Genomic DNA, 25,356 nt, shown 5'->3' with positions numbered 1-25,356 from the left:
AGGTGAAGGAGAGCATCTAATGTAACAAAGGAGAGATGGATGTGTGAAGTATGAGGCTGAATAAAAATGGCTGAAAAGCAACCCAAGCGAGGCTGGAGGGTGGCCACACCCAGTGCTAATATGGACTGTTTTAAAATAAATTTGTTATACCAGAGGGCAACCTGTACTGCTTTTTATTTCCCTCCACTTGTGCCACAGATGCCCATTATTACTAAATAGTAGTCACAAGTTACCCCAATGACAGACAAAAAAAAAAAAAAAGACCCTGAAATATTTCCGAATGAACCATCCCAATATGTGTCTACGCCATCATATTTTCAGGATTTGGAGAGCTAGTCTGCATTTCCCATCTCCTTTGTGTGACCACAAATAACAACCCTGAGATGGGTGTGTCCCTCTTAAAAGGATGCACTAGATGCCATTCAGTTAATGGTTCTACCAGGAGATTGCAACCTTTCTGCAGAAATGAAATAATACAGTGGGATGCATAGAACAATAAGACAGCATTTTAACTCTGGAGGCGGGGAGGGATTAAACAAGTATTGAATGATCAAGGATCCCAAAAGAGCTCCCGGAGAAGGCAAATGATGCATTATTTAAAATACCAGCTTTGCAACAAGAAAACAAAAGGGTGGCGGTGAGAGGTTAAAAACAAATAGGAAAAAGAAGAAGAAAAAAACCAAATACCATCCATTTTGATTTTTGACATAACAAGTTTACTCCCCCCAACAGAAAGCTCTTGGGGATAAAGCATGCAGAGGTCCCACAGGTGAAATGATGTACAATGGCCGAGTCCGGGTCCCGGCTTCCCGTGAGCCGCAGGCATGCATTACTGAAATAAAGAGAATACCCTGACTTTTCCAGTTGCTCCACACACAGTCCATCTTGGTGGAATCGGCAGTGGCCTGCATCGTGCGGGCTGGGGGGCTCGCCGCTGCTGTCCTGGGCGGCGCGGAGCGGGCACTCGGGCGTCGGCGGCCGGCTGCAGCGGCTGGGCTCACGGCGGCCGCAGACAGACTGGGGCTGCACCAGCCGGCGCGCGCCGAGGGGCGGGCGCGTCGCGGCGCCGCAGTCTCCGCGGCAGCGAATCAGCGCGGCCGACCCCGGAGCTGCCTGCGCGCACGGGGATGCGGGCGCCGCTCGACGCCAGCGCTTCGGCTCGGCTGCCCGGGGGGTGCTGCCCTGGAGATGCTGAATCCCGGCCCGACCCGGAGTGCGCAATCGCAACCGGGCGTGGGAGGTTTGGGAGAAGTGGAGGGGCGCAAGGCCCAGGGTAGGGGTGAGCGGGCTGTTTCTGGACGTTTCTGAGGGGGCTAAGGGCATATTCTGGAAAATTCTTGGCGCAAGACACCTGTTGGATAAGACATTGTCGATGGTGGTACAAACATCAGGCTTTCAGAGTAATGTTCCTTAATTGTCACCATGGCTCACTGGCCTCTCTCTCCCCCCAAATGGTTACATTCTGGACTCGCTTTATTTTAATTAGTTGGCATTTTCAAACAGTTAACCAGATTCTCTCTTCTGTCTTTTGGAATATTCCACCGTTATCAAAAACCTTTGCTGGCAAGCCACAGTCGCTGTAAAGAAATCCCACGGCTCAGTCCCTGAGGGCTTGTGTATTGCTCCTGCGTCCCCCTTTTCCAGCTCCGCTTGTGGGGTTCATGAATAAACATCAGAATGCAGCACCTGTCAGCACTAGATCAGAGCCCTTGGGCTCTGGCACTCAGTATTGTCACTGCAGTGATACTCCAGTTGTGGGAACATCCAAACAGAACTCGGACGCAGAGGCATTCTACCTCAACAACAGCATCTTTGAGTTTGAGTATTGGGGGGCAGTGGCGGTGGGAAGGTGTGTATAATTTGGTTGATAACGTTGGTTTCCAAGGCCAGTGAGTCAAGGGCTTCAGGAAGCCCAAGTTAAAAGGTAGTTGTTAGTGGGAGGAGCAGAACAGTGACCTACTGTTGAAATCCTTGATCAGATGATGCACCAAGGTTTTGAGGGAATGGGCAGGGGATAGGTACCTTTTTTACTTTTTTACGAGGAAAAGTTAAAAATAGCACGTGGAGAAAAATATGAAATTTGGGCTTTGTCTAGGAAAGAAAGCCCCGGTGGAGGGAACGCTTGAAGAGACCAGATGCCTTGGAGACCATAGGGACATGTAGAAGGACATGTTCCCACTTCATTTGTTGTAGCATGGCCTTTTCACTACATAGGAGTTCTTTCTCGCTCTTAGGGAAATCAAGCCTTCCTGGTTCTTCCACAGTTTTCAGAGGCAAATCTACATCTGGGTATCCTGTGCCTGTAATCTCAAGGTTATGCTTGTAGATCAGATTTATTTTTCATTTTATGAAGCACATATATGTTAAAATATGATCTTTAAGATAATGCATGTTCTTTTTAGAATACAAGCTTCCAGAGAAACCAGCTAAACCTCTCTGAATATCTCTTTAACACCTCTGAAATTATTCCTACGGAAGCTTAACAAGAATGACTTCAAGGGATGATTTGGCACTTCTGGGCAGCTGAAGTCTTCTACAGGAGGAGGGGTGCCTGGGTTGATGGGAAGGAAAACGGTGACCACACTGTTACAAAGCACTTTTCAAAGCGACTTGCTCTGAAGACATCAGTGACATTTCTTTTTCATCAGTGACTTTTTGTTATTTATATTCCCTACCCTTTACCTCCCAATTTTTATTGTCATGGTCATGTTTGGGAATCCAGTCAGTAAAATACTGAAAAGACTGGCACTTGAAGAATTCTCACTGCAGGCTGTGGGGGTGTATGGACTGCCAGGGGTGGAGGAAGGATGGAGAAGGAAGGGGTTGCAAGGGGGTTGTTGCTGCCCTGGCCACTTTTCAGTTGGAAACCTTTGGAGCCCTGGCCACTAGGAGGCACTGCCAGTTCAGTGATGTTCCCAGTTATCTGCCTTCAGTCCAGAAGGTGCCCCTAGGTGTCGTTAGTGGTGAGTAGTCATTATCCACCAGGTTTCCCTAGCCAGAGTGTGCTGCTAATCTGACAGTCAGGACTGAGCAACAAGTGAGAGCAGCACGTGCCTAAGCAAGGCAGAGAGGGCAGAGACAAGCTTGTCCTCAAGAGGAGGGGCAGTGTGTCAGACTTCTTGGGCCGTGTGTTTTCATTGGCCACAAAGTTGACTTGGGAATGTCAGTTTAGCTAAAAGACCACATTCTTTTCAGTCATGTAAGTCTGGACAGAAAAGCCTGATGGCACCTCAAAACTCAACATAGCAGTTTGACAGTGGAAGGTTGAGGAGGTAAGATGTGTGATGCCACAGGCAGACACTAGTGAAATAAGAATTGAGGATGGCTTTAGATTAATGCTTAGGTAGTAAGAGAAACATAAATGAAATTATTGCAGGAAAATTAAAAGAGTATGAAGATCTTACCTGGGAATTAGGGGATGTAGACTCACCTGTGTTACCAAAGTTAGTTATGTGGACTTCAGCAAGACTTTACCTTCGTGGGATCTCTCTCTTATAATACACAAATGAGTTAGAGCTTTAGATGTTTGTTTCCGTGAAATAATAGGAATTTATTTCCTATAGACATTGTAAATGGGTATGTTCTTTGCACAAGTGCCCACACAATATTAATTGAAAGCTTTTGCCAAGATCAAAACAATAAAATGGATAGAAAAGATATGGTAAATGAAAAGAGAAAGCAAAATAAAACTTGCGAAAAGCAGGCAGGAAATGCCACTGTCTTTAAACCAGGAGAACAGACGGGCTTTGTACGCAGCCAGTTTAGAACTTGGGTTAGGTGCCTGCCAGGAGAGGAAACGATTTCTTTCGTTTTCAGGATGTAATCATGCATTAGGCAGTCTGTTTTAAGGCAAAGCAAAATAGTCAGGTTTTTTTTTAATTTTATTCCAGATTAAGATGAATGTCGCAGGCTACCATGCCCAGTGTGGCTGTCTCATGTTTGCCTCCTGTAATATCAGGATTTTACTGATGAGAATCAGTGGCACCTACATTGATATCCTTATTCAATAAATATTTACTATATGTTAGAGACTGTTCCATAAAGCAAATTCCTACATTTAAGAAATTTATATGCTCATGTGTGTCACGGGAGGCATATAATAATAAAAGAGGTAAATATATATTTCACTTGTGGTCAATTGTACTGGGGAAAACAAAGCAGGGAAAATTGGAAAGCGAATGGAGGTGTGGTTTGTTATTTTATAAGGAGGGTCAGCAAAGTTCTCATTTAGGATAATTACAGCAGACACCTCATGGAACAGACAGAGAAAGCCATAAAGATAGTATATAGGAGAAGAGCATTCACAGATGCCCTGAGAAAGGGCAGACTGTAATGGCTGGTAATCTCTATCAAGTATTTTCATAGAATGCTTTAATTTTTTTTTAATTATTTATTTTTTTATTTCAGAGACAGGGCGAGAGTCAGAGAGAGGGATAGATAGGGACACACAGGAACGGAAAGAGATGAGAAGCATCAATCATCAGTTTTTCGTTGCAACACTTTAGTTGCTCGTTGATTGCTTTCTCATATGTGCCTTGACCGTGGGTCTTCAGCAGACCGAGTAACCCCTTGCTCGAGTCAGCAACCTTGGGTCCAAGCTGGTGAGCTTTTTCTCACACCAGATGAACCCATGCTCAAGCTGGTGACCTGGAGGTCTCGAACCTGGGTCCTTCCGCATCCCAGTCCAATGCTCTATCCACTGCGCGACCGCCTGGTCAGGCAGAATGCTTTAATTTTTACTTGTTTTCTTTTTCTTTCTTTTTCTTTTTCTTTTTAGCTTTGAGAAGTACAGCAATTAGAAGAAAAGGCACAGAACCAAAGCAATACTTTATTATGATCAAAGAACATTAAGAACTCCGCTTTATGCCATATGGAATAAGGAAATTTAAAGGAACAAACACATTTGTACATAACCCACTGTACCAAAATAATGCAGGAAGTGTCTTCAGTTCGCAAAACAGATTAGCACTTGTTATTTGCCAGGTGCTCTCTCATATGGTATACATTTAGTTGTTACAAATTCCTATGAGATTTACAATAAAAAATGGACAAAAGAAATGAATAGACAGTTCTCCAAAGAGGATATACAGATGGCCAATAGACATATGAAAAAATGCTCAACATCACTAATCATTAGAGAAATGCAAATTAAAACCACAATGAGATATCACCTCACACCAGTCAGAATGGCGCTCATCAACAAAACAACACAGAATAAGTGCTGGCGAGGATGTGGGAAAAAGGGAACCCTCCTACACTGCTGGTGGGAATGCAGACTAGTGCAGCCTCTGTGGAAAACAGTATGGAGATTCCTCAAAAAATTGAAAATCGAACTGCCTTTTGACCCAGCTATCCCACTTTTAGGAATATACCCCAAGGACACCAGAAGGAGAAATGCACCTCCATGTTTATAGCAGCATTGTTCACAATAGCGAAGATCTGGAAACAGCCCAAGTGTCCGTCAGAGGACGAGTGGATTGAAAAGCTTTGGTACATATATACTATGGAATACTACTCAGCCATAAGAAATGATGACATCGGATCATTTAAAATAACATGGATGGACCTTGATAACATTATACGGAGTGAAATAAGTAAATCAGAAAAAAACTAAGAACTATATGAACCCATGCATAGATGGGACATAAAAATGAGACTCAGAGACATGGACAAAAATGTGATGGCAACAGGGAGTGGGGTAGAGGGTTGGGGAGGGGGCGAGGAAGGAGAGGGAGGGAGTGGGGGGAGGGTAGGGGCACAAAGAAAACCAGATAGAAGGTGACGGAGGACGATTTGACTTTCAGTGAGGGGTATGCAGCATAATCAAAGGTCAAAATAATCTGGAGATGTTTTCTCGGAACATATATACCCTGATTTATCAATGTCACTGCATTTAAATTAATAAAACTAAGATTAAAAAAATTCCTATGAGGTTGATACTGTTTGCCTTCATTTTGCTGATTGATTTATTCATGCCTTCATTCAAACTACATTTATACAGCCCATACTAAGTGCTACAAAGGGAAGTGCCCACCCAGAACTTGAGTCTGGTTGGGGAAGATTTACACAAAAATAGAGAAGTGCAATCAATTGATAGATGAATGAGCAGAAAAGAGTAGATATACAAACCAGAACGGTCAGAGAGAAGAGGAGGGTCAGAGAAGGCTTCCGAGTTACGAACAAGAAATAGTATCGCCACTCTGAGAGATGAGGCTTTTCTAGCAGACAGATAGGGAAATTTAATTACAGACATGTGTAGAGACCAGATCCTGACAGATCCAAGCAGCACTGCAGTCAATAAAGTACAGGAGACATTGAAGGGTTTCAGAAAGAATAACAAAAAGTTGAATAATTTATACAAATTTGGCTGAGCGTTTTCCAGAATTCATAAAAGACATAAATTCTAACCTTAGGCTAGACAAAAAGAAATCAGTACTCTGACCTCAATCATAGTGAAACTGGAATACATCAAAGACAAAGAGAAAATCTTAAATGCAGGTATAAATAAAAGATACTACCTCAGAAAAACTGTTAGACCAAGAGCAGTCTTTTCATTAACAGAGGCCAGAAGACGATGGAATAATGTCCTCAAAGTAGTGAGGGAAAAGAACTGCCATCTAGAATTCTCTACCCAGCAAGATTAATATAGGCATTTTCAAATATGTAAGAAATGAAAAAATTTACTAATTGTAGACTCTTCTTTACTTTCTTTTGCTATTCTTTTATTAGCTCTTTAAATGGGAGCTTAGATTATTTTCAGCCTTTCTTCTTTTCTAGTATATTTGTTTAAAAGTGCAAAATTCTTTCTAAGCAAAGTTTTAGCTGCATCTGCCATGTTTGATATATCATGTTAATATATATCAAATAGTATTGTTCAGTTCAAAATAGTTTCCTATAGTCACTGTGATTTTTTTCCTTTGGGCTATTGATTATACATTATATATTATAGATTTTTGAGGATTTGTTCTAACTATCTTTATTGTTCTAACTAACTTTATTGTTTATTTCCAGCTTAATTCTTCTGTAGTCAGAGAGCAAACTCTGTTCAGCTTTAATCCACTGAAATTTGTAGAGATTTGCCTTACATCTTGAATTATGTTATTTTGACACATATGTCAAGTGGACTTGATTATATATTTTGAAGTTTTAAGAAGTGTTCTACAAGTGTCAATTAAGTCAGTGGTCTCCAACCCCCAGGCCGCGGACCAGTACCGGTCCATGGGCCATTTGGTACTGGTCTGCAGAGAAAGAATAAATAACTTACATTATTTCTGTTTTATTTATATTTAAGTCTGAACGATGTTTTATTTTTTTAAAATGACCAGATTCCCTCTGTTACATCCGTCTAAGACTCACTCTTGACGCTTGTCTCGGTCACATGATACATTTATCCGTCCCACCCTAAAGGCCAGTCTGTGAAAATATTTTCTGACATTAAACCAGTTCGTGGCCCAAAAAAGGTTGGAGACCACTGAATCAAGTCATATTAGTTACTAATACTTTTAAAATAATCTATCTCCCTACTAATTTTAATCCCAGTTTTTTTTCAAGATGTTGACAAGTTGGTTGTCAGATTCATATGGAAATGCAAAGGATATATGATAGACAAGGCAATCTGGAAAAAGAACTAAGTTGTAGGCCTCTCACTCCCTGATTTCAAAACAAACTATAATAATTAAGACAGGTGGTACTAGATAAGGTTAGACATACAGATCAATGGAATAGAATGGAAATAAATTCTTACATATAGAGTCAATCGATTATCAACAAGAGTGCCAAGAATATCCAATGGGGGAAAAACAGTATTTTCAACAAAGGTGCTGGGACAATAGGACATAAAAAAGAACAAACTGGACCCCTACTTAATACCATATACAAAAATTACCTCAAAATAGATCAAATATTAAATGTAGGAGACAAAACTAGAAATCTTTTAGAAGAAAACATAGGCATAAAATCTTCATGATCTTATATTAAAAAGAGGTTTCTTAGGTGTGATACCAAAATCCCAAGAAATGAAAGAAGAAATAGATAAATTGGACCTCATCAATTTTATTACTTCAAAAACTTTTCCTGCATCAAGGAGACTACCTTTTTTTTTAAAGTGAGAGAGGAGGAGATAGTGAGACAGATTCCCGCATGCACCCCAACTGGGATCCACCCAGCAACCCGTCTCAGCCGATGCTCGAATCAACCAAGCTATTTTTAGCACCTGAGGTTGACACGCTTGGACCAACCAATCTATCCTCAGTGGCCAGGGCCAGCACTTGAACTAATTGAGACACTGGCCACAAGGGGGTGTGGGGGGGAGGGCGGAGGGGGAGAGAAGCAGATGGTCACTTCTCTATTGTGCCCTGACTGGGAATCCAACCCAGGACATCCATACACCAGGCCCATGCTCTATCCACTGAGCAAACAGGCCAGGGACAAAGGAAACTATTAAGAAAGTGAAAGAACAACCCATATAATGGGAAGGAATATTTATAAGTTATACATTTGAGGAGGGGCATGTATAAAGAATAAATAAAAGACTTTTAAATGAATGACTAAAAGATCATTAAATATAAAAAAAATGGGTCATGGATTTAATAGACATTTCCTAAAGAAGACATACAAATAACCAGTCATCATATGAAAAGATGCTAACCATCATTAAGTAAATGTAAATCAAACTACATATGATGAGATGCTACTTCATACCGATTACAATGTATATATAATAATTAAAAAGATGGAAAATAACAACTGTTGGTGAATATGTGAAGAAACTGGAACCTTCATAACATTGCTGGTGGGAATATAAAGTGGCACAGCCACTTTGGAAAATATTTTGGTAGTTCCTCAAAAAGTTAAACAGAGTCACAATATGAGCCAGCAATTCCACTGCTAGGTATACACCCAAGGGAATTGAAAAGACAGCGAAAGAAGGGAGAAGAAAGAAAGGAAGAAAGGGATTTCTTTTGGAGGTGATAAAAATGTCTCAAAATTAGTTAGCAGTGATGGTTACATAACTTAGTGAATAAACTAAAAACTACTGAATTGTACACTTTAAAAGGGTGTGGTGTGTGAATTATATCTTAAAAAAAGAATATGGGGAAAATACTAGATAAGATCCATCCTCCAGATGGCTGCAATGCTGCATCCCGGCATGAGGCGGGGTGCACAATGTGAGCTGAAACCCAGCCTCACATGCTGTCTTGGCCAGGCATTCTTACAAAGGGCACACCCTGGCAACTTTCCATGGCAGTCTGGATTGCTTCTTAGCCCACCCTCCAGGCCAGCCCTTGTGCTCTGCCTCAGCCTCCCCTGACAGCACAACTGCTTGGCTCAGGCCAACAGTGCACTCTGGAACTCCCTGGCAACCTGAGTTAGTGCTGTCCCTTTCCTGGTCCTTCCTTCCATCACATCTCTCAAAATTTCCCCTGCTGGACTTCCCAACCACGTAACTTGGAATGGTTTCTGCAGTCTGCGCATTCCCACCAAGCCCTGGCATGATTGCATTTGTGGTTTTTTTCTTATTAGGGATTGGTTTCTTCAGACTTGATTTTCACACATCCTTGCCTTCTGACTATGTGTGGCTATACTTTTAAGTTTATTTGTTACCTATCAGTCAGTGGCTGGCTCACAAGAATTAGTAGGATCACCACTTGTATTTTTCTCAAGCATATATAAAACATTTCATGCTTACAGCAAAAAAGCATGGAGTTGAAAAGAGAAAAGGGTGGTTTACCAGAAAATACCATTCCTTTTTTCCCATTAATATTTATATGATCTCTTTTCTGTCCTTTTACTTTAAATCTCTGTCATTGAATTTGAAGTGAGTTTCTTGTAAGCAGTGTGTAGTTGAATAGTGGTTTTTTAATGCACTCTGCTAATCTCTATCTCTTGCTTAGTATTGAAGGTTACTATTGACAGGTTAGCACTTAAATCTTCATATCGTTTGTTTCCCATTTGTTTCCCATCATTAGTTCTCATTATTTGTTTCATTCTTCTGGTTTCCTGTGGGCTACTTCATTTTTTTTTTTTTTCTGAAGTTGGAAACCGGGAGGCAGTCAGACAGACTCCCGCATGTACCCGACCGGGATCCACCCAGCATGCCCACCAGGGGGCAACACTCTGCCCATCTGGGGCATCACTCTGTTGCAACCAGAGCCATTCTAGCGCCTGAAGCAGAGGCCACGGAGCCATCCTCAGCTCTCAGGCAAACTTTGCTCCAATGGAGCCTTAGCTGCGGGAGGGGAAGAGAGAGACAGAGAGGAAGGAGAGGGGGAGGGGTGGAGCAGATGGGCGCTTCTCCTGTGTGCCCTGGCGGGAATCGAACCTGGGACTCCTGCATGCCAGGCCGATGCTCTACCACTGAGCCATCCGGCCAGGGCCATGGGCTACTTCATTTTTTAGGATTCCATTTTTCTGTATTTGTAGTTTTTTTTTAAAGCTTATCTCTTAATATACTTTTCATAGTGGTTACTCTGGGTATTACAACAGAAATAGTGACATAACAGTGTATTAGTCCCAACATTTTATCCCTTTGAAGTGCAATGTGGAAATCTCACTTCCATTTACCTTCCCCATCTTTAAATATTATCTTAGTATTATTATCTTCAGCATTTGCTTTAGTGTTTGTTCCAGTAATCTAATATGATTTATAAAAGTCATAAACAGTCTATTCTGTACCCATCCTTCTGCTCTTCCCATTGTTCTTCCTTCCTTCCTAATGGTCTAAGTTTCTTTTACCACTTCCTCAAGCCAGTGTTTAAGGGGAGGTCTTTTAGTGACACACTGTTTTAGTTTTCTTTCATCTGAGAATGTTTTTGCTTCTCCTTTGGTCTTGAAGTACAGTGTCACTAGATACAGAATTGAGTTGGTGGTTCTTTTCTTTCAGCACTTGTGCCACTTTCTCCCGGCCTCCATGGTTTTAGATGAGAAAGTTTTGGTCATTTGTATTGCTTTTTCTGTAGAGATATTGTCTCATTTCTCTCTGGTTGCTTTCAAGGCGTTGTCTTTGTCTTTAGCTTTCAAAAGTTTAATTATGATATGTTTTGGCATAGATTTGGGGGAGGGGCTCTTCAGAAGTTGGGGCCCAGAGCACACACCTGGTGTGCCTGCTGTTAAATCCGCTTCTGGGTCTTGGTCAAATTCTGTTAACTATAGTACCAAAGGCAGTTTAATTTCCAGAACCTTTGCAAGGTGGTTTGGGCTGCTTTGTTTATATGGGACCGCTGGGGCTCCCCCTGGTCCTTGCTGTTGCTGGCTAAGACAGCAGAGCAGGTTTTACCAGAGGGACTGCTGTGTATCTCTCAGTAGGGGAACAGCACAGTGGGATCCCTCCTGGTGCCTCCCAGCTACCCTGTTGTCTCCTGGCAGGGAGGAAAGTCTCAAGATACCGGGGGTGGTGAGGCTTCCAGACCTGGGCTGTTTGTTGTAGCTGAGTCCTAGCTTTCCCGATTCTTCCTGCCTGCCTGCCTGCTTGCCTCAGTATCTCTTGGCAGAAAAGGGAAATCTCAGGCCTGGCAGGGAAGGAGACCATCTTCCCTTCATGCTCATTACTGGCAGGGTTCCTGATTGACCCTATTTGCCAGTTCCACCAGGCTAACCTGGTGTTATCAGAGATCCCCATTGGAGCTGGGGGGAATGGACCTACCTGGGCTTTCTACTATAGTTAGGTGAGAATAAAAAAACACCAGGTCTGAGCCACCTTCTGCTGAGTGGGGGATGTAAGATGTCCCACCTCGGTATTGTTCCTTCAGTCCTGGGGTCTCAGACTAGTTCACCTTCATACCACCTTTCAGTATGTTCCTTCATTTGTTTCTTGAACTATTTCCATACTTGATAGTTGAGCTTAGTGGAAGTGAATGGGGAGAAACAGGTCTGTATTATCTTGTCCAAATCAGAAGTCCTATTCATTGCTTTTTAAATAAAATAAAACTGCTAATCACTGAAATTAGAGTCTTTCACAATCTCCTTCTATCCACCATCATCATCACCAGCAATGTTCCGATGTATTTTCTTTGTTTCTGCTGATGAACTCAATACAGGTTGGTGTTGGGGTTTAGTTTTGTCATGCTGAGTTGGATTCAGTGCTGGGACATTAACTGGTGATCTTGCTTAGAGTGGGAGACAGAAGGCGGAGGTAGAAGAGCTAGTAACATAACAGTGACATCTTTGTTTTCTTTTGTTTTTGGAAAGGGATAATTCTGACATTTCTGGAAACATCAGTGATGGCCAAATTGTCTCTAAGGAGACTGGCAGGTCTGGAAGGGACATCTGGAGCAAGCTGGAAGACAGGGCTAGAGCAGAGAGGCCAGCATGGAATGAATACCTTACAATATAGTTGGCCCACTGTGGCAGATGCCACAGTCATTACAAACCCTCTTCTCCCATGTCTTCCTCCTACTATGGAGCCTATAAAAACAGATAGTAACATAAAGCTAAATGACACATTATCTATCTATCTATCTATCTATCTATCTATCTATCTATCTATCTACATACCTACCCACCCATCCATCTATCCATCTATCTGATCTCAGAGATAAACATACAGTATTTTCTAGAATGCCTTGCACATAGGAGTGGCAATGGATCTAGGTTTTAGCCAAAGGAAAGTTGGCTGGAAAACTTCTGGGAAAGAGTTATTTTTTTTTTTATGAAAAGCAAAAACTCTTTTGTCACCTTGGCTATCCTCAGCTTTCTATGAGGACACAATGCTTGGAACCCTTGCTGCCACATTGTGACCATGAGGCCATAATGACTGTAATGAGTCTAGTGCCCTAACATTGTGGATCTGGTGGACCACCTATGTCTCTGGTATTTCCACCTCTAACCTTCTCATTAAGTGAACCGTTCACATTGATGCTAGTTAGGTTTTCTATGACTTGCAGTCAAAAGCATTCCTACTGATGAATCACTGACGGAGGTTCAGTAGCAGAGTTTAGCACTGTTTGGCCTGGTCTCTTCTTCACTATACAGACCCCATGTTTCAGTTTAAGGCAGCAACACGTTCTGTCTCCATTTTCTGTTCATTCCTCCCACCATGGACATTTTCAACCATCTTCTTTGAAGGCCATGATTGACCATTTTGACAGAAAGCAAATAGAATAACTACATAAGTGGGTTGCTATTGCAAAAATATGCCTTATACAGCGATTTAAAGGAAACACTCCCAATAAATCATTATAGAAGGAAGCTACTGACGATTTTACAATAGTGCTTCTTTAGTATAAAGTTGCTAAAAAACAAAAAAGTTCCCTCTGCTGAACGTGCATTAATGAACAAGCACCAGAGACTGGATTAAAAATAATGATCTCATTATACATTTACAGCACAGAAATATATATATTTCTGCAAACAGTTGCAAGTTTACAAACCACCCTTCACATATCTAGAAGGAAAAATTTTAAAGTACTGATCTGTAATTCCAGGAAGCTGCCAAATCAGCACTGAAGTGTTTTTTCAACAAAAGGCAACCTGAATCTACAAAAGCAGAGTCTCACTATTTAAGGTTTGGAACTTCAGAGGAGGACTTTTGTGTTAGAAAAAAAGTAAGCAGACAAAGGACAACAATAATCCATTGTTGCGAATGTGTGTGAGAACAAATCCTCTGCCAAGTTCTATAGCACACAACCACAGGAGCCCCAAAACATAAGAACACTAAAAATGAATCAATTCGCTCCCTAGAATATGAACATCTTTCCAACCTGGGCTAGTCTAACAATCACTTAACACCTCTCTCTCTCTCTCTCTCTCTCTCTCTCTCTCTCTCTCTCTCTCTCATGTGTGTTTAATGAGTAGAATGGTATCTGTGTGACAGCAAGTCTGAAAGTTCCAGGGACCAGAACACTAGACCTGTTTGGGTACAGCAAGTCCCAGGCTTAAACTCCTATGTGAGGTGAGTTTTAAAAGATGCTTATAACTCTGTTGCTGTCCAGTGACCCTATAGAAATGCTTTTGAAGCTGGCTAACTGAAGATCTAGACAGATGACGTCTAATAGGTCTGCCCATCGTAACAACACAGTGAAGACCACTTGTTGATTCAGCTTCAATGTCCTTAGCATAGCTTTACTCTTGTACATAGAAAATAGAGCTACACTTGATTATTTTATAATTTTTCTTTTCATTTAATCTAATATTCTAAACAATGATGGTTTTTAGAAGTCTTCAAGGTTAGAGACATTGACTGAATTGTAGTTCAGCAAAACTGACAGCTGATGTTAAACGTGAAGTAATAAGAACTCTGGCATGTTAAGTTTTTTAAAGAGATGCTTGTGTTACAAAGACGCAAGTCAAAGAGTCAAACTTGTGAAAAGGAGAAAATGTCAAAGACTTTCCTCTTTGAACATCTTTCTTATATTGATTTACCAGATTTGTGGAGGTTAGTTCTAACCTCCATTAGTTAAAGACAAACCATTGGGAGTTCGGGGAAGAGGCCTCGTTATTCCTCCTTTTGCAACCGTCAGATAACAAGGAATGAAGATTGTAACTTGTATATTAATCAAAGAGCAGAGAAAACACTCCATGATGAAAAGAGTAACAGCAGTACCAGCAATAGCACATGTGTATTAGCATATGCCGAGTGACAGACCCTGGGCTGAGTATTTCCTGTGGAGCCTCTCATTTAATCCTCACAACCAATTTATAAGGAAGGACTGCTAATGCTCCCATTTTCCAGGGGGTGTGGGGGATCTGGGGCTCAGATTAGGTGACTTGACCCCACCCCTGAAGCCCCTTAGTGACAGAGTCAAGTTCAGACCCAGATTTGCCTGGCTTCACAGCCCCAGCTGTGATCCAGGGTGCTTTACTGCTCACTGACATTTCCTAACAACTACCCACTGTCTGCACCAGAGAAGCCAGGGGCTGGGCTGACAAAGGGTCTAAAGCTTCTAAACCTTGAAAGGCCAATTTTAAGGTAGGGGACAGCTCTAAGCCTTCCCAGTGTGTCTGCCTTATGCAGCTGACTTGGGCTCAGAACTCAGTGAAAGAAGATGTTGTGTGTTTAATATTTTGTTTTGTCCACAAAAGGAAAATGAGAAGGCTCAGACATTATATTCCTGACATCTAGTTTCTTTAAAGGGACACCATACAACCTGATGCTGCAGTGATTAAGAGTGATTAGTTGGAAGCACAAATATTGGGAGTCTCTAAAGTCAGCCTCGCTTTCTCTGGGCTTCTTAGCCAGCTAGCCTGGCTAAGAAGTTCAGGCTCGGTCACTTACTGGCCTCACTGCTTCAGACGCTGTTTGACTTCCCAAACTCAGGTTCATCAGCAGAAAAAAAAGAAAATAATGCTCACCACACGTACGTAACTAGGCCAGCACTAACGGCAGTCAGTAACTAGCAACTGGGGTCAGTGAGGAGGAGGAAATTAGAAAGTGCATCTCAACCTAAAAAGTCTTTCTATAGTAGCTAATAAAGCTCTCTTAAGTTGCCTTAGTTTGAACAAAGTCACTCAAGAACCTTAAAAGATGTTACTTTAAAACGCTCTTATAGTCCAACAAGAATTCTTACATCTCTATTATAGTAGGTATTTTAAATTTCATATAATCCACGTAAAGGTCACACTATGTGGCAAATTATTTTCCAAATTAATATCAAGGAAGGTATGATTTTTCTCAAATAAACTATATTTTATTAGGTAATGAAAGTTATTAAAAATGTAGTTATTTGTTGAATGAATAAATACAAAGCACCTTTTCCGCCTTGACTTTTTGCTCAACCAGTAACTCCAAGCTGAGTCTGATACAAACTCAGGGGAACTCTGCTGATATCTGTCACAGCACTTTACTTCACCCATTTTTCTTTATGGATTTGGTTCCTTTTTTTAATTTTCATTTTAAAATTAAAATTTTTGAAACACTTGTAGATTCACCTACAATTATAAGATATAATACAAAAAATTTCTTGTATGCTTTGTACAGTTTCCTTCTGTGGTAATATCTTTGCCAAACTGTAATACGATAACATAACCAGGATGGGGACATTGACTCAATCCCTGAATTTTGTTCAGATTTCCTTAGTTTTACGTTACTTGTACTCGTGTGTATATGTGTTAAGTTCTACACTTTTATCACCCCGTAGGCATGTGTCCACCAGAACAGTAAAGGTCCTAACTAGTTCCAATACCACAAAAACCCCTCCTGTTGCCCTTTTATAACCACACCCACCTTCCTCAAATTCTCTCACTTTTTTTTTAAGACATTGGGTAAATTTTTATTGAGTCTTTTAGTTTACAACATGAGGTAAAAGAAATGAGTTCTCCCTGACCAGTACTTTACACAGCTGTAGTAAAATATTTTAACCTTCAGGGATTTATAATGGATTACATTTCTTCAAAGTTTGGGGAGAAACTACCAGTTGGCTTAGTGGTAGAGCATCGGCCTGGCGTGTGGAAGTCCCAGGTTCGATTCCTGGCCAACTCACACAGGAGAAGTGCCCATCAGCTTCTCCACCTTTCCCCTTCTCCTTTCTCTCTATCTCTCTCTTCTTCTCCTGCAGCCAAGGCTCCATTGGAGCAAAGTTGGCCCTGGCACTGAGGACAGCTCTGTAGCTTCTGCCTCAGGTGCCAGAATGGCTCAGGTTGCAACTGGAGCAATGTCCCAAATGGACAGAGCATCGCCCCCTAGCAGGCTTGCTGGGTGGATCCTGGTCAGGTGCATGTGGGAGTCTGTCTCTCTGCCTCCCTGCTTCTCACTTTAGAAAAATACAAAAAAATAAAATAAATAAATAAAAAAAACGTTTGGGGAGAAAGTAAACAAGTTCTAATATGACTTTGAATTTTCCAGTTGACTCTTCCCTTACAATAGTAACCAGCTGTAATTAGTTACAAAAATTTCTTCAAGGACATTGCTCATATCTTTAGATCTGAAACATTGCTATTTCAATCAATATCCACCAATTCCACTTCAAAAATGAGTTTTGCATTTGGTGGAATTTTGGCATCAGGCTGCCCTTTCTTTCCATAAGCCCGTTCTGGTTCAATCTCCAGTCGAGCCTTTTCTCCTGTACTCATCATAGTCGAGAGTGCTTCATCCCATCCTCTGATAACTTTGCCTATTCCAACCGTACAACTTAAAGGCTTGGCATTTTTCTTCTTTGTACTCATTTGAATATTGGTATCAAAACAGTTCCGACCTGTAGTGTTCCTGTACACCAGCAGTGAACAACATCTCCCTTTCTGGGGAAGCTGGTTTTACCCCCTCTTTTAAGAACAGACTTTGTATATTTTGGTGGACCCTCAACCAGAGTCTCTTCAGGCTTGGTTTCTTTGGGTTTATCTTCATTAAACTTCACATTTTTCACATGCTCGGACACTTAAACTTTTCAGTACCCTTGAAATGCTTACTTTCAAAAAGATGGTTATAGGCTGTAACCAAATGGTCCTTGTTAGCTGTCTTGGCCACATTTTTAATGCTTCCTAATAACTTATGTTCTACAAGAAACAAATCTGAACGTGGGCCTGCAGACACTTGATAATGTCCTTGTTGGGTAGCTGCTCACGGCGTAGCTGCTCCACGGTCCAGGCCCCCTGTGGAACGACCGCCGCCATCTTCCCCAGCCACCTCTGCCTCACCTCCTCTCACTTCTTAGTCTATCTTTAACAGCCTTATTTTCTATGATTGGGGGTCCATAGGGGATAAATAGACATGAATAGACATTTTAAAAAGCAAGGTTATACTCATCAGAGCCTGTTGGCTGTCATCTAACCCAGCTGGACAGCAGAGCAAGGTCCCGTGTTACCAACATGGCGCCTTTACTAGAGTGGAAAAACATGTTTGCACCAGACAACTTCCCACATTTTAACTTAATAGGCCACTGTCCCACGCATGTGCTAGGTGCTGAAGAAACAAAGATGAATCAAGTACAGGTGTTCATCAACAATTGGGAGGCAGAAATTTAATTGCAATGCAGATGATAATACAATTCATTTCAAATATTTGGTTTCTGGTACAGAGTAAGGAGCACAGAGATGGAAAGAGGAAGAGCTACTTTAATGATGGATAAAAAATTGCCAATCCCTAAAAATACTTTGGACAGGGGGATTATTACCAGAGAAACTAACAACTGGCACCCGAAGAAAATGCAGACATAAAGGGGGTGTGTGTCTGTGGTATTTAAAATAGTAAAACATCATCTTACTGAAAGTTCTTTTCACATTGGAAGAAATTCATAGCTTCATACTGTGAAAAGAAAGCAACTGAACATGAATAATCTTAAATGGAAAGATGCAAACAACAGAGAATATATTTGGGCATAAAGGGGGAAGGAGAGAGAGGTAGATAAGAAGTACTTCAAATACTGCAAATGGTTAAAGACAGAAAGAAAAGTGGTTTGTAAAAAATTATAACAGGGAGCCCAAAAAGGCTAGGATACAGGTACTAAATACATTCTTCCCCTAAAATTAGGGGAACATTGACAAATTTCCTTTGTTCCTTCACAAATACTTACTGAAAGTTATCATTGGCCAGGCTTCCCTTTAGGTGCTAGACATAAAACGGTGAGCAAGTCACACATGAGGCTGTGTAGCCTGCCGGAGTGCAGATGTAGACACACACGATTCTCCTAGGCAGGGAGAGGCACCATCCCAGGGAAAGGACAAGGAGTCAGGGTGCACATGAGAGGGCTGGCTAACCAAGATACGGTGAGAGAAGATCAGGGAAGGTTTCCTGGAGGAAGTGGTGTCATGCAGGGTAAGCGACCTAAGTCACACAAAGACTGGGTGCAGAAGAGGGTGGGAAGAGAGAAAAGGGAAAGTGGGATCCTATCGCAAAGCGTTTGATGCCAAGGAATTCAGAGGCAAAAGTCAGAGTGCTCAACAAGAAACCAGAATGTTAATTTGGGAATCAAGAGACTAATTAAAGTAAAAAAAAAACCCACTTAATTATTTGAGACTTACAGGAGTTGTAGAAAGAACACTAAAATTTATTGAGCATTTACTACATTCCAGGCATTGTACTAGATTCTTTTTCATGTCAGCATGTTTAGTTCTTACAACAATCCTGTGATTTAGGGATGATTCGTTCTGCTTTATAATGAGGAGCCTAAGACTTGGAGAGGTTAAGTAACTTGTCTGAAGTCACATATATAAGTGGTAGAGTTTGAATTTAAACTCAAAAGGCCCAATTCCAACACTTGAGATCCTCAGTTAACTGGATTATTTTTATGATCTATTTGTTATTGTAATTTTATAATTACTATAAAATCACAAGAAAATTCTCTAATTTTGCTTTAAATAAAACCAGCCATGAAGGAATGATGTAAGGTTAACATATTTAGTCCCTTTTCAGACCTTTAGTCCTATTTAACTTTTAGTTTTCCAAGATGCGTCCCTGATAGCCCCACCTCCTTCCTCCATTCAGTACTGGGTTACGTGCCATTATGTACGTACCCATAATCCCCATTTGTCTTCTTGTCTACTTTCCAACTAGGCTATAAGCTTCAAAAGGGCAGGTTCATCACTGTGTTGGTAGCACCTAGTACAGTGCCTGACATACAGCAGTTAGTCTATAAATATCCATTAACTAAATTTTCTTTCATTCTTTTTTACTGTTTCAGGTAAAGATTGCTATAGCATTAGAACTGTTGATTATGTTGTATACCCATCACCCAAAGTCAAATCATTTTCTGTCACCTTATATTTGCCCTCTTTATACCCTTCCCCCAACCTCCTCCCCTGTACCCCAAGTAAATTTTCTAAATCAGGGTTAGTTGGGGAAAAGTTTACATTGGCATATGCACTTATTACCAACCGTCTTCAACTGTTAAGTGGAAGGAGTAATTTAGCTAGTTTTTTGCAGAGACCATACAGACTGATGAATCAATGTCTCCTGTACATGCCAGGTCCTCAGAAGATTCCATTATATAGCAAATGCTAATGTTTATTTTCTATGGCATAGAAATGATCTGGAAGCTATCCTCATCCCCATTTGTAACTGCAGTGGCAGCAATCAGGAAACAGGTGCGATTAATTACCAGAAGTTTTATGGCCTGAGAGAGAAGTCAGAGTTTGACTCCCTCCCCCCAAAATAAAACAATAATAAGATTCTATGAGAAGCCCAAGAGAGAACCCAGCTAACTGATGACAGGAAAAGACTTTTCAGGGCAAAGGACACATGCCCAAACACGGCACATGCTGGAAAAATGCCAACAGGAGGCAGGACAGAATGAAGGATGGAGGTGAAAGGCAGCAAAGGGGTGTAGCTCTGCTGAACTATCGGCTTTAATATCTCTTGGAGTATTCATTAAAAATGAACATTTCTGGGTCCATCACTGATTAAACAAATAAGAATCGTTGGGAATGAGGCCTTAGAATTTGCTTTTCAACAAGTTCTTCAGTTCATTTTTAAGCACTGAGAAAAAAAAGACAAAGAAACAAAGAAACAAAAAACAGTGAACCACTAGCTCTTAAATCCATGAAACAAAATAAATAACCACAGCATAGAAAAGTGAGGAGGTTCAGTGACGCTTATTCTCTACGAGCTAAGGTGAGCAGGCCAGAGAAGAGTTTTTTGGAAAGGCATTATGAGTTCAGATAATGGGCAAAAATCCATCGGATTCACCACACCCTACTTAGGAAGGCACAGCTCGTCACAGACCCCTGCTGCACCCCTCCACTGCTCTCGTCCACGCTTCCTTGGCAGAGGGGGCCTGGCTCCACCTCAGGCTTGCCTTCAGGTCTTGCTCTTTCTCCCTCTGACATGCCTTCTGACCCCTTTCTCCCAGAATCCCAGTCTTTGAGTCCTTCTGTAAAGAACATACCCATGGGTGCCAATATTTAAGTAATGTTGATTTGATGTATTCATGGTTGTTATGTCTTTGAATTTATTAAAAAAGTATTATCGGCTTGACTTTTCTCAGCTTCTAACCAGCAAATGTCTCCATTTGGTTTTTATTGTAGGTTATTGAAGACACCTTTTTCCATGGATGATGGTCCCTCATTGCTCTGATCAATGAGGAAACAGTGGTTATAATTTCAGAATAAAAGCAATAAAGACACAAGGAAAAAAATCTTTTTTTAGAAGGCATGAAGATTTAGAATTTGAAATGTAGCTCAAGGAGTCAAATTCTGCATTAAGTGGCTAGAGTATGATGTACAAGGAAATGAAACAAAAGATTGATATTAATACTGAAGATTTTGAATCACTGAAACAAAACTATCAAACAAAAACCTGGCCCTGTGGTGGGAGATGATTGAGGTGGTTCTAATTATTCTGCTGAAGGAAGATAAGGACCTGGCTTCCATAGGTAGATGGGACAAATAAAGCCCCTGTTGGCTTTTTCTTGAGTCAATTCAAAGCACTTGGCCAGGCTCATGCATCCGCCCAGCTTCCAGATGTGGTCCTAACTCAGAACCATGCCCTCATTTAAAAGAAAGTGGGAAACGAGCTACAGGCTCACGTAAGGCAGTCACATAGATTTTAGCTTGGCAAGGAAATTTCCTAGCAAAACATATGGCCCGTTTCTGTCTTTTACTGTTAGAACAATCCCCTTAAATAGTATTTCTGACAAAAATAACATCCTTTTCCCACCCAAGTATCTTGGCATCTAAATGCTATTCTAAGCACTTTGGAAAAATAGTTTAAGCTATTTACAACCGTGACTTCCAGTACTGTGGCCAGAGATAGAGAACTTCACTTGAGTTGCCAAAGAAAGGATCATGGTGTCATGTAAGCCCCGGAAAACAAGCTAAGGGGACAAGTCTGGGCTCTGCCCTGAGCTCCAAGAAGATTTGCAAGGCTGCCAAAGCTTAGGCAGCCATGAGGGGTGCATGCGGAACGAGGAAAGGGATCTTTTCCATACAATTTTAGGTAAGGGTTGCGTGTTAAGGCTTAAGTGGCCCAGCTCAGCTACTCCAGCCAGGCCTTCCCACCAGCAAGAAAGAAGCTCCCATGACTTACAAAACGCTTCATTTCTGTAAAAGGCTGGAGCCAGGTCTTTGTTTGATGTGTGTTCTGGCTTCCACAATCTGGGAGAAGGAAATTGACTGAAACCCTTAGGCAAGGACAGAGGACTCACCAGCTCAGGAAGCCATTAGTCAGGTTGCAGGTTGCCGCATCCCTGTTCTTCTATCCCGTGCCTCCTCTGTGGATACTAAAGGCTTGTTGTCTTTTAAAAGTCTCTCTGCCGAAGAAGAAAGAGACTCAAAAATAAAACAAAAAAAAACAAAAACAAAAACAAAAAACAAAAACAAAAAAAAACAAAAAAAAAAAACAAAAAAAAATTTAAAAAAATGAGATAGCCCTACAAGAATTATCTGACTCCATCAAAAAGAATAACATAAGAATAATAGGTATATCAGAGGGAGAAGAGAGAGAAAATGGAATGGAGAACATACTCAAACAAATAATAGATGAGAACTTCCCAAGCCTGTGGAAAGAACTAAAGCCTCAAATTCAAGAAGCAAACAGAACACCGAGTTTTCTTAACCCCAACAAACCTACTCCAAGGCATATCATAATGAAATTGACACAAACCAACAGCAAAGAAAAAATTCTCAAGGCAGCCAGGGAAAAGAAGAATACAACATATAAAGGAAGGCCCATTAGATTATCATCAGATTTCTCAGCAGAAACTCTACAAGCTAGAAGAGAGTGGACCCCAATATTTAAAGTCCTGAAAGAGAGGAACTTTCAGCCACGAATACTATACCCATCAAAGCTATCCTTCAAATATGAAGGAGAAATAAAAACATTCACAGATACAGAAAAGATGAGGGAATTTATCATCAGAAAACCCCCACTCCAGGAATTACTAAAGGGGGTTCTCCAATCAGATACAAAGAACAAAAAAAAAACAGAGCCACAAGTAAAAGCTCCAAGAAGAACACAATAAAACCAAATTTAAACTGTGACAACAACAAAAAGAAAGAGGGGGAGAAGATGGAGATTAACAGTAGCAAAGGACAATGGAGTGCAAAAGTACTCACAAAATAGTTTGCTACAATGAACAGGGTAGGGACCCTTTTCATTACTCAAAGGTAACCACCATTGAAAAAACCACCACAGAAGCACATGAGATAAAAAAGATAGCAACAGAGGAAAGATGTATGGAATACAACCAAATAAAAACAAAAGATAGAAAAACGAAAGAGAAGGATCAAACAAGACACAAAACTAACAGAAAGCAAGATATAAAATGGCAATAGGGAACTCACAAGTATCAATAATTACACTAAATGTAAACGGATTAAACTCACCAATAAAAAGGCACAGAGTAGCAGAATGGATTAAAAAAGAAAATCCAACTATATGCTGCCTACAGGAAACTCATCTAAGTAACAAGGATAAAAACAAATTAAAAGTGAAAGGCTGGAAAACAATACTCCAAGCAAATAACATCCAAAAAAAAGCAGGTGTAGCAATACTCATATCGGATAATGCTGACTACAAGACAGGAAAAGTACTCAAAGATAAAAATGGCCATTTCATAATGGCTAAGGGGACACTGAATCAAGAAGACATAACAATTCTTAATATATATGCACCAAACCAAGGAGCACCAAAATATATAAGACAGCTACTTATTGACCTTAAAACAAAAACTGACAAAAATACAATCATACTTGGAGACCTCAATACACCGCTGACGGCTCTAGATCGGTCATCCAAACAGAGAATCAACAAAGACATAGTGGCCTTAAACAAAACACTAGAGCACCTGGATATGATAGACATCTACAGGACATTTCATCCCAAAGTGACTGAGTATACATTTTTCTCCAGTGTACATGGATCATTCTCAAGAATTGACCATATGTTGGGCCACAAAAACAACATCAGCAAATTCAGAAAAATTGAAGTTGTACCAAGCATATTTTCTGATCATAAAGCCTTGAAACTAGAATTCAACTGCAAAAAAGAGGAAAAAAATCCCACAAAAATGTGGAAACTAAACAACATACTTTTAAAAAATGAATGGGTCAAAGAAGAAATAAGTGCAGAGATCAAAAGATTTATACAGACTAATGAAAATGACAATACGACATATCAGAATCTATGGGATGCAGCAAAAGCAGTGATAAGAGGGAAGTTCATATCACTTCAGGCATATATGAACAAACAAGAGAGAGCCCAAGTGAACCACTTAACTTCCCACCTTAAGGAACTAGAAAAAGAAGAACAAAGACAACCCAAAACCAGCCAAAGAAAGGAGATAATAAAAATCAGAGCAGAAATAAATGAATTAGAAAACAGAAAAACTATAGAAAAAATTAATAGAACAAGGAGCTGGTTCTTTGAAAAGATCAATAAAATTGACACACCCTTGGCAAGACTTACCAAGGAAAAAAGAGAAAGAACTCATATAAACAAAATCCAAAATGAAAGAGGAGAAATCACCACGGACACTGTAGATATACAAAGAATTATTGTAGAATACTATGAAAAACTTTATGCCACTAAATTCAACAACCTAGAAGAAATGGATAAATTCCTAGAACAATACAAACTTCCTAGACTGAGTCAAGAAGAAGCAGAAAGCCTAAACAGACCTATTAGTAGAGAAGAAATAGAAAAAACCATTAAAAACCTCCCCAAAAATAAAAGTCCAGGCCCTGACTGCTATACCAGCGAATTTTATCAAACATTCAAAGAAGACTTGGTTCCTATTCTACTCAAAGTCTTCCAAAAAATTGAAGAAGAAGCAATACTTCCAAACACATTTTATGAGGCCAACATAACCCTCATACCAAAACCAGGCAAGGATGGCACACAAAAAGAAAACTACAGACCAATATCTCTAATGAATACAGATGCTAAAATACTAAACAAAATACTAGCAAATCGAATACAACAACATATTAAAAAAATAATACATCATGATCAAGTGGGATTCATCCCAGAATCTCAAGGATGGTTCAACATACGTAAAACGGTTAATGTAATACACCATATCAACAAAACAAAGAACAAAAACCACATGATCTTATCAATAGATGCAGAAAAGGCTTTCGATAAAATACAACACAATTTTATGTTTAAGACTCTCAACAAAATGGGTATAGAAGGAAAATATCTCAACATGATAAAGGCCATATATGATAAACCATCAGCTAACATCATATTAAATGGCACTAAACTGAAGGCTTTCCCCCTTAAATCAGGAACAAGACAGGGTTGTCCACTCTCTCCACTCTTATTTAATGTGGTACTAGAGGTTCTCGCCACAGCAATCAGACAAGACAAAGAAATAAAAGGCATCCATATCGGAAAAGAAGAAGTAAAGGTATCACTTTTTGCAGATGATATGATCCTATACATCGAAAACCCCAAAGAATCCACAAAAAGACTACTAGAAACAATAAGCCAATACAGTAAGGTCGCAGGATACAAAATTAACATTCAGAAGTCAATAGCCTTTCTATATG

At 40.5% G+C, this 25,356-nt stretch overlaps 1 protein-coding gene and 1 pseudogene across 2 annotated transcripts in view; both read right to left on the bottom strand.

Moving 5' to 3' along the window:
- Positions 1 to 25,356, bottom strand: part of RTN1 (reticulon 1) — a 213,250-nt gene that overhangs the window by 23,407 nt on the left and 164,487 nt on the right. Inside the window, exon 1 of one of the 2 annotated variants that reach the window (XM_066276383.1) lies at positions 851 to 1,047. The exons of the other annotated variant lie outside the window; for it this stretch is intronic. Within the exon in view, the coding sequence (XP_066132480.1) occupies positions 851 to 911 (61 nt within the window). The 5' untranslated portion in view covers positions 912 to 1,047. Of the gene's footprint in view, positions 1 to 850; positions 1,048 to 25,356 lie in introns of those variants that run through there. 2 annotated transcript variants of the gene reach the window in all.
- LOC136335262 (peptidyl-prolyl cis-trans isomerase FKBP3 pseudogene) lies at positions 16,873 to 17,541 on the bottom strand (annotated as a pseudogene).

This window comes from Saccopteryx bilineata, chromosome 4 (genome assembly GCF_036850765.1).
Source record: "Saccopteryx bilineata isolate mSacBil1 chromosome 4, mSacBil1_pri_phased_curated, whole genome shotgun sequence".
Taxonomy (NCBI): Eukaryota; Metazoa; Chordata; class Mammalia; order Chiroptera; family Emballonuridae; genus Saccopteryx; species Saccopteryx bilineata.
Note: the sequence above shows the minus strand (reverse complement) of the source record. Positions and strands in the feature narration are given on the sequence as shown.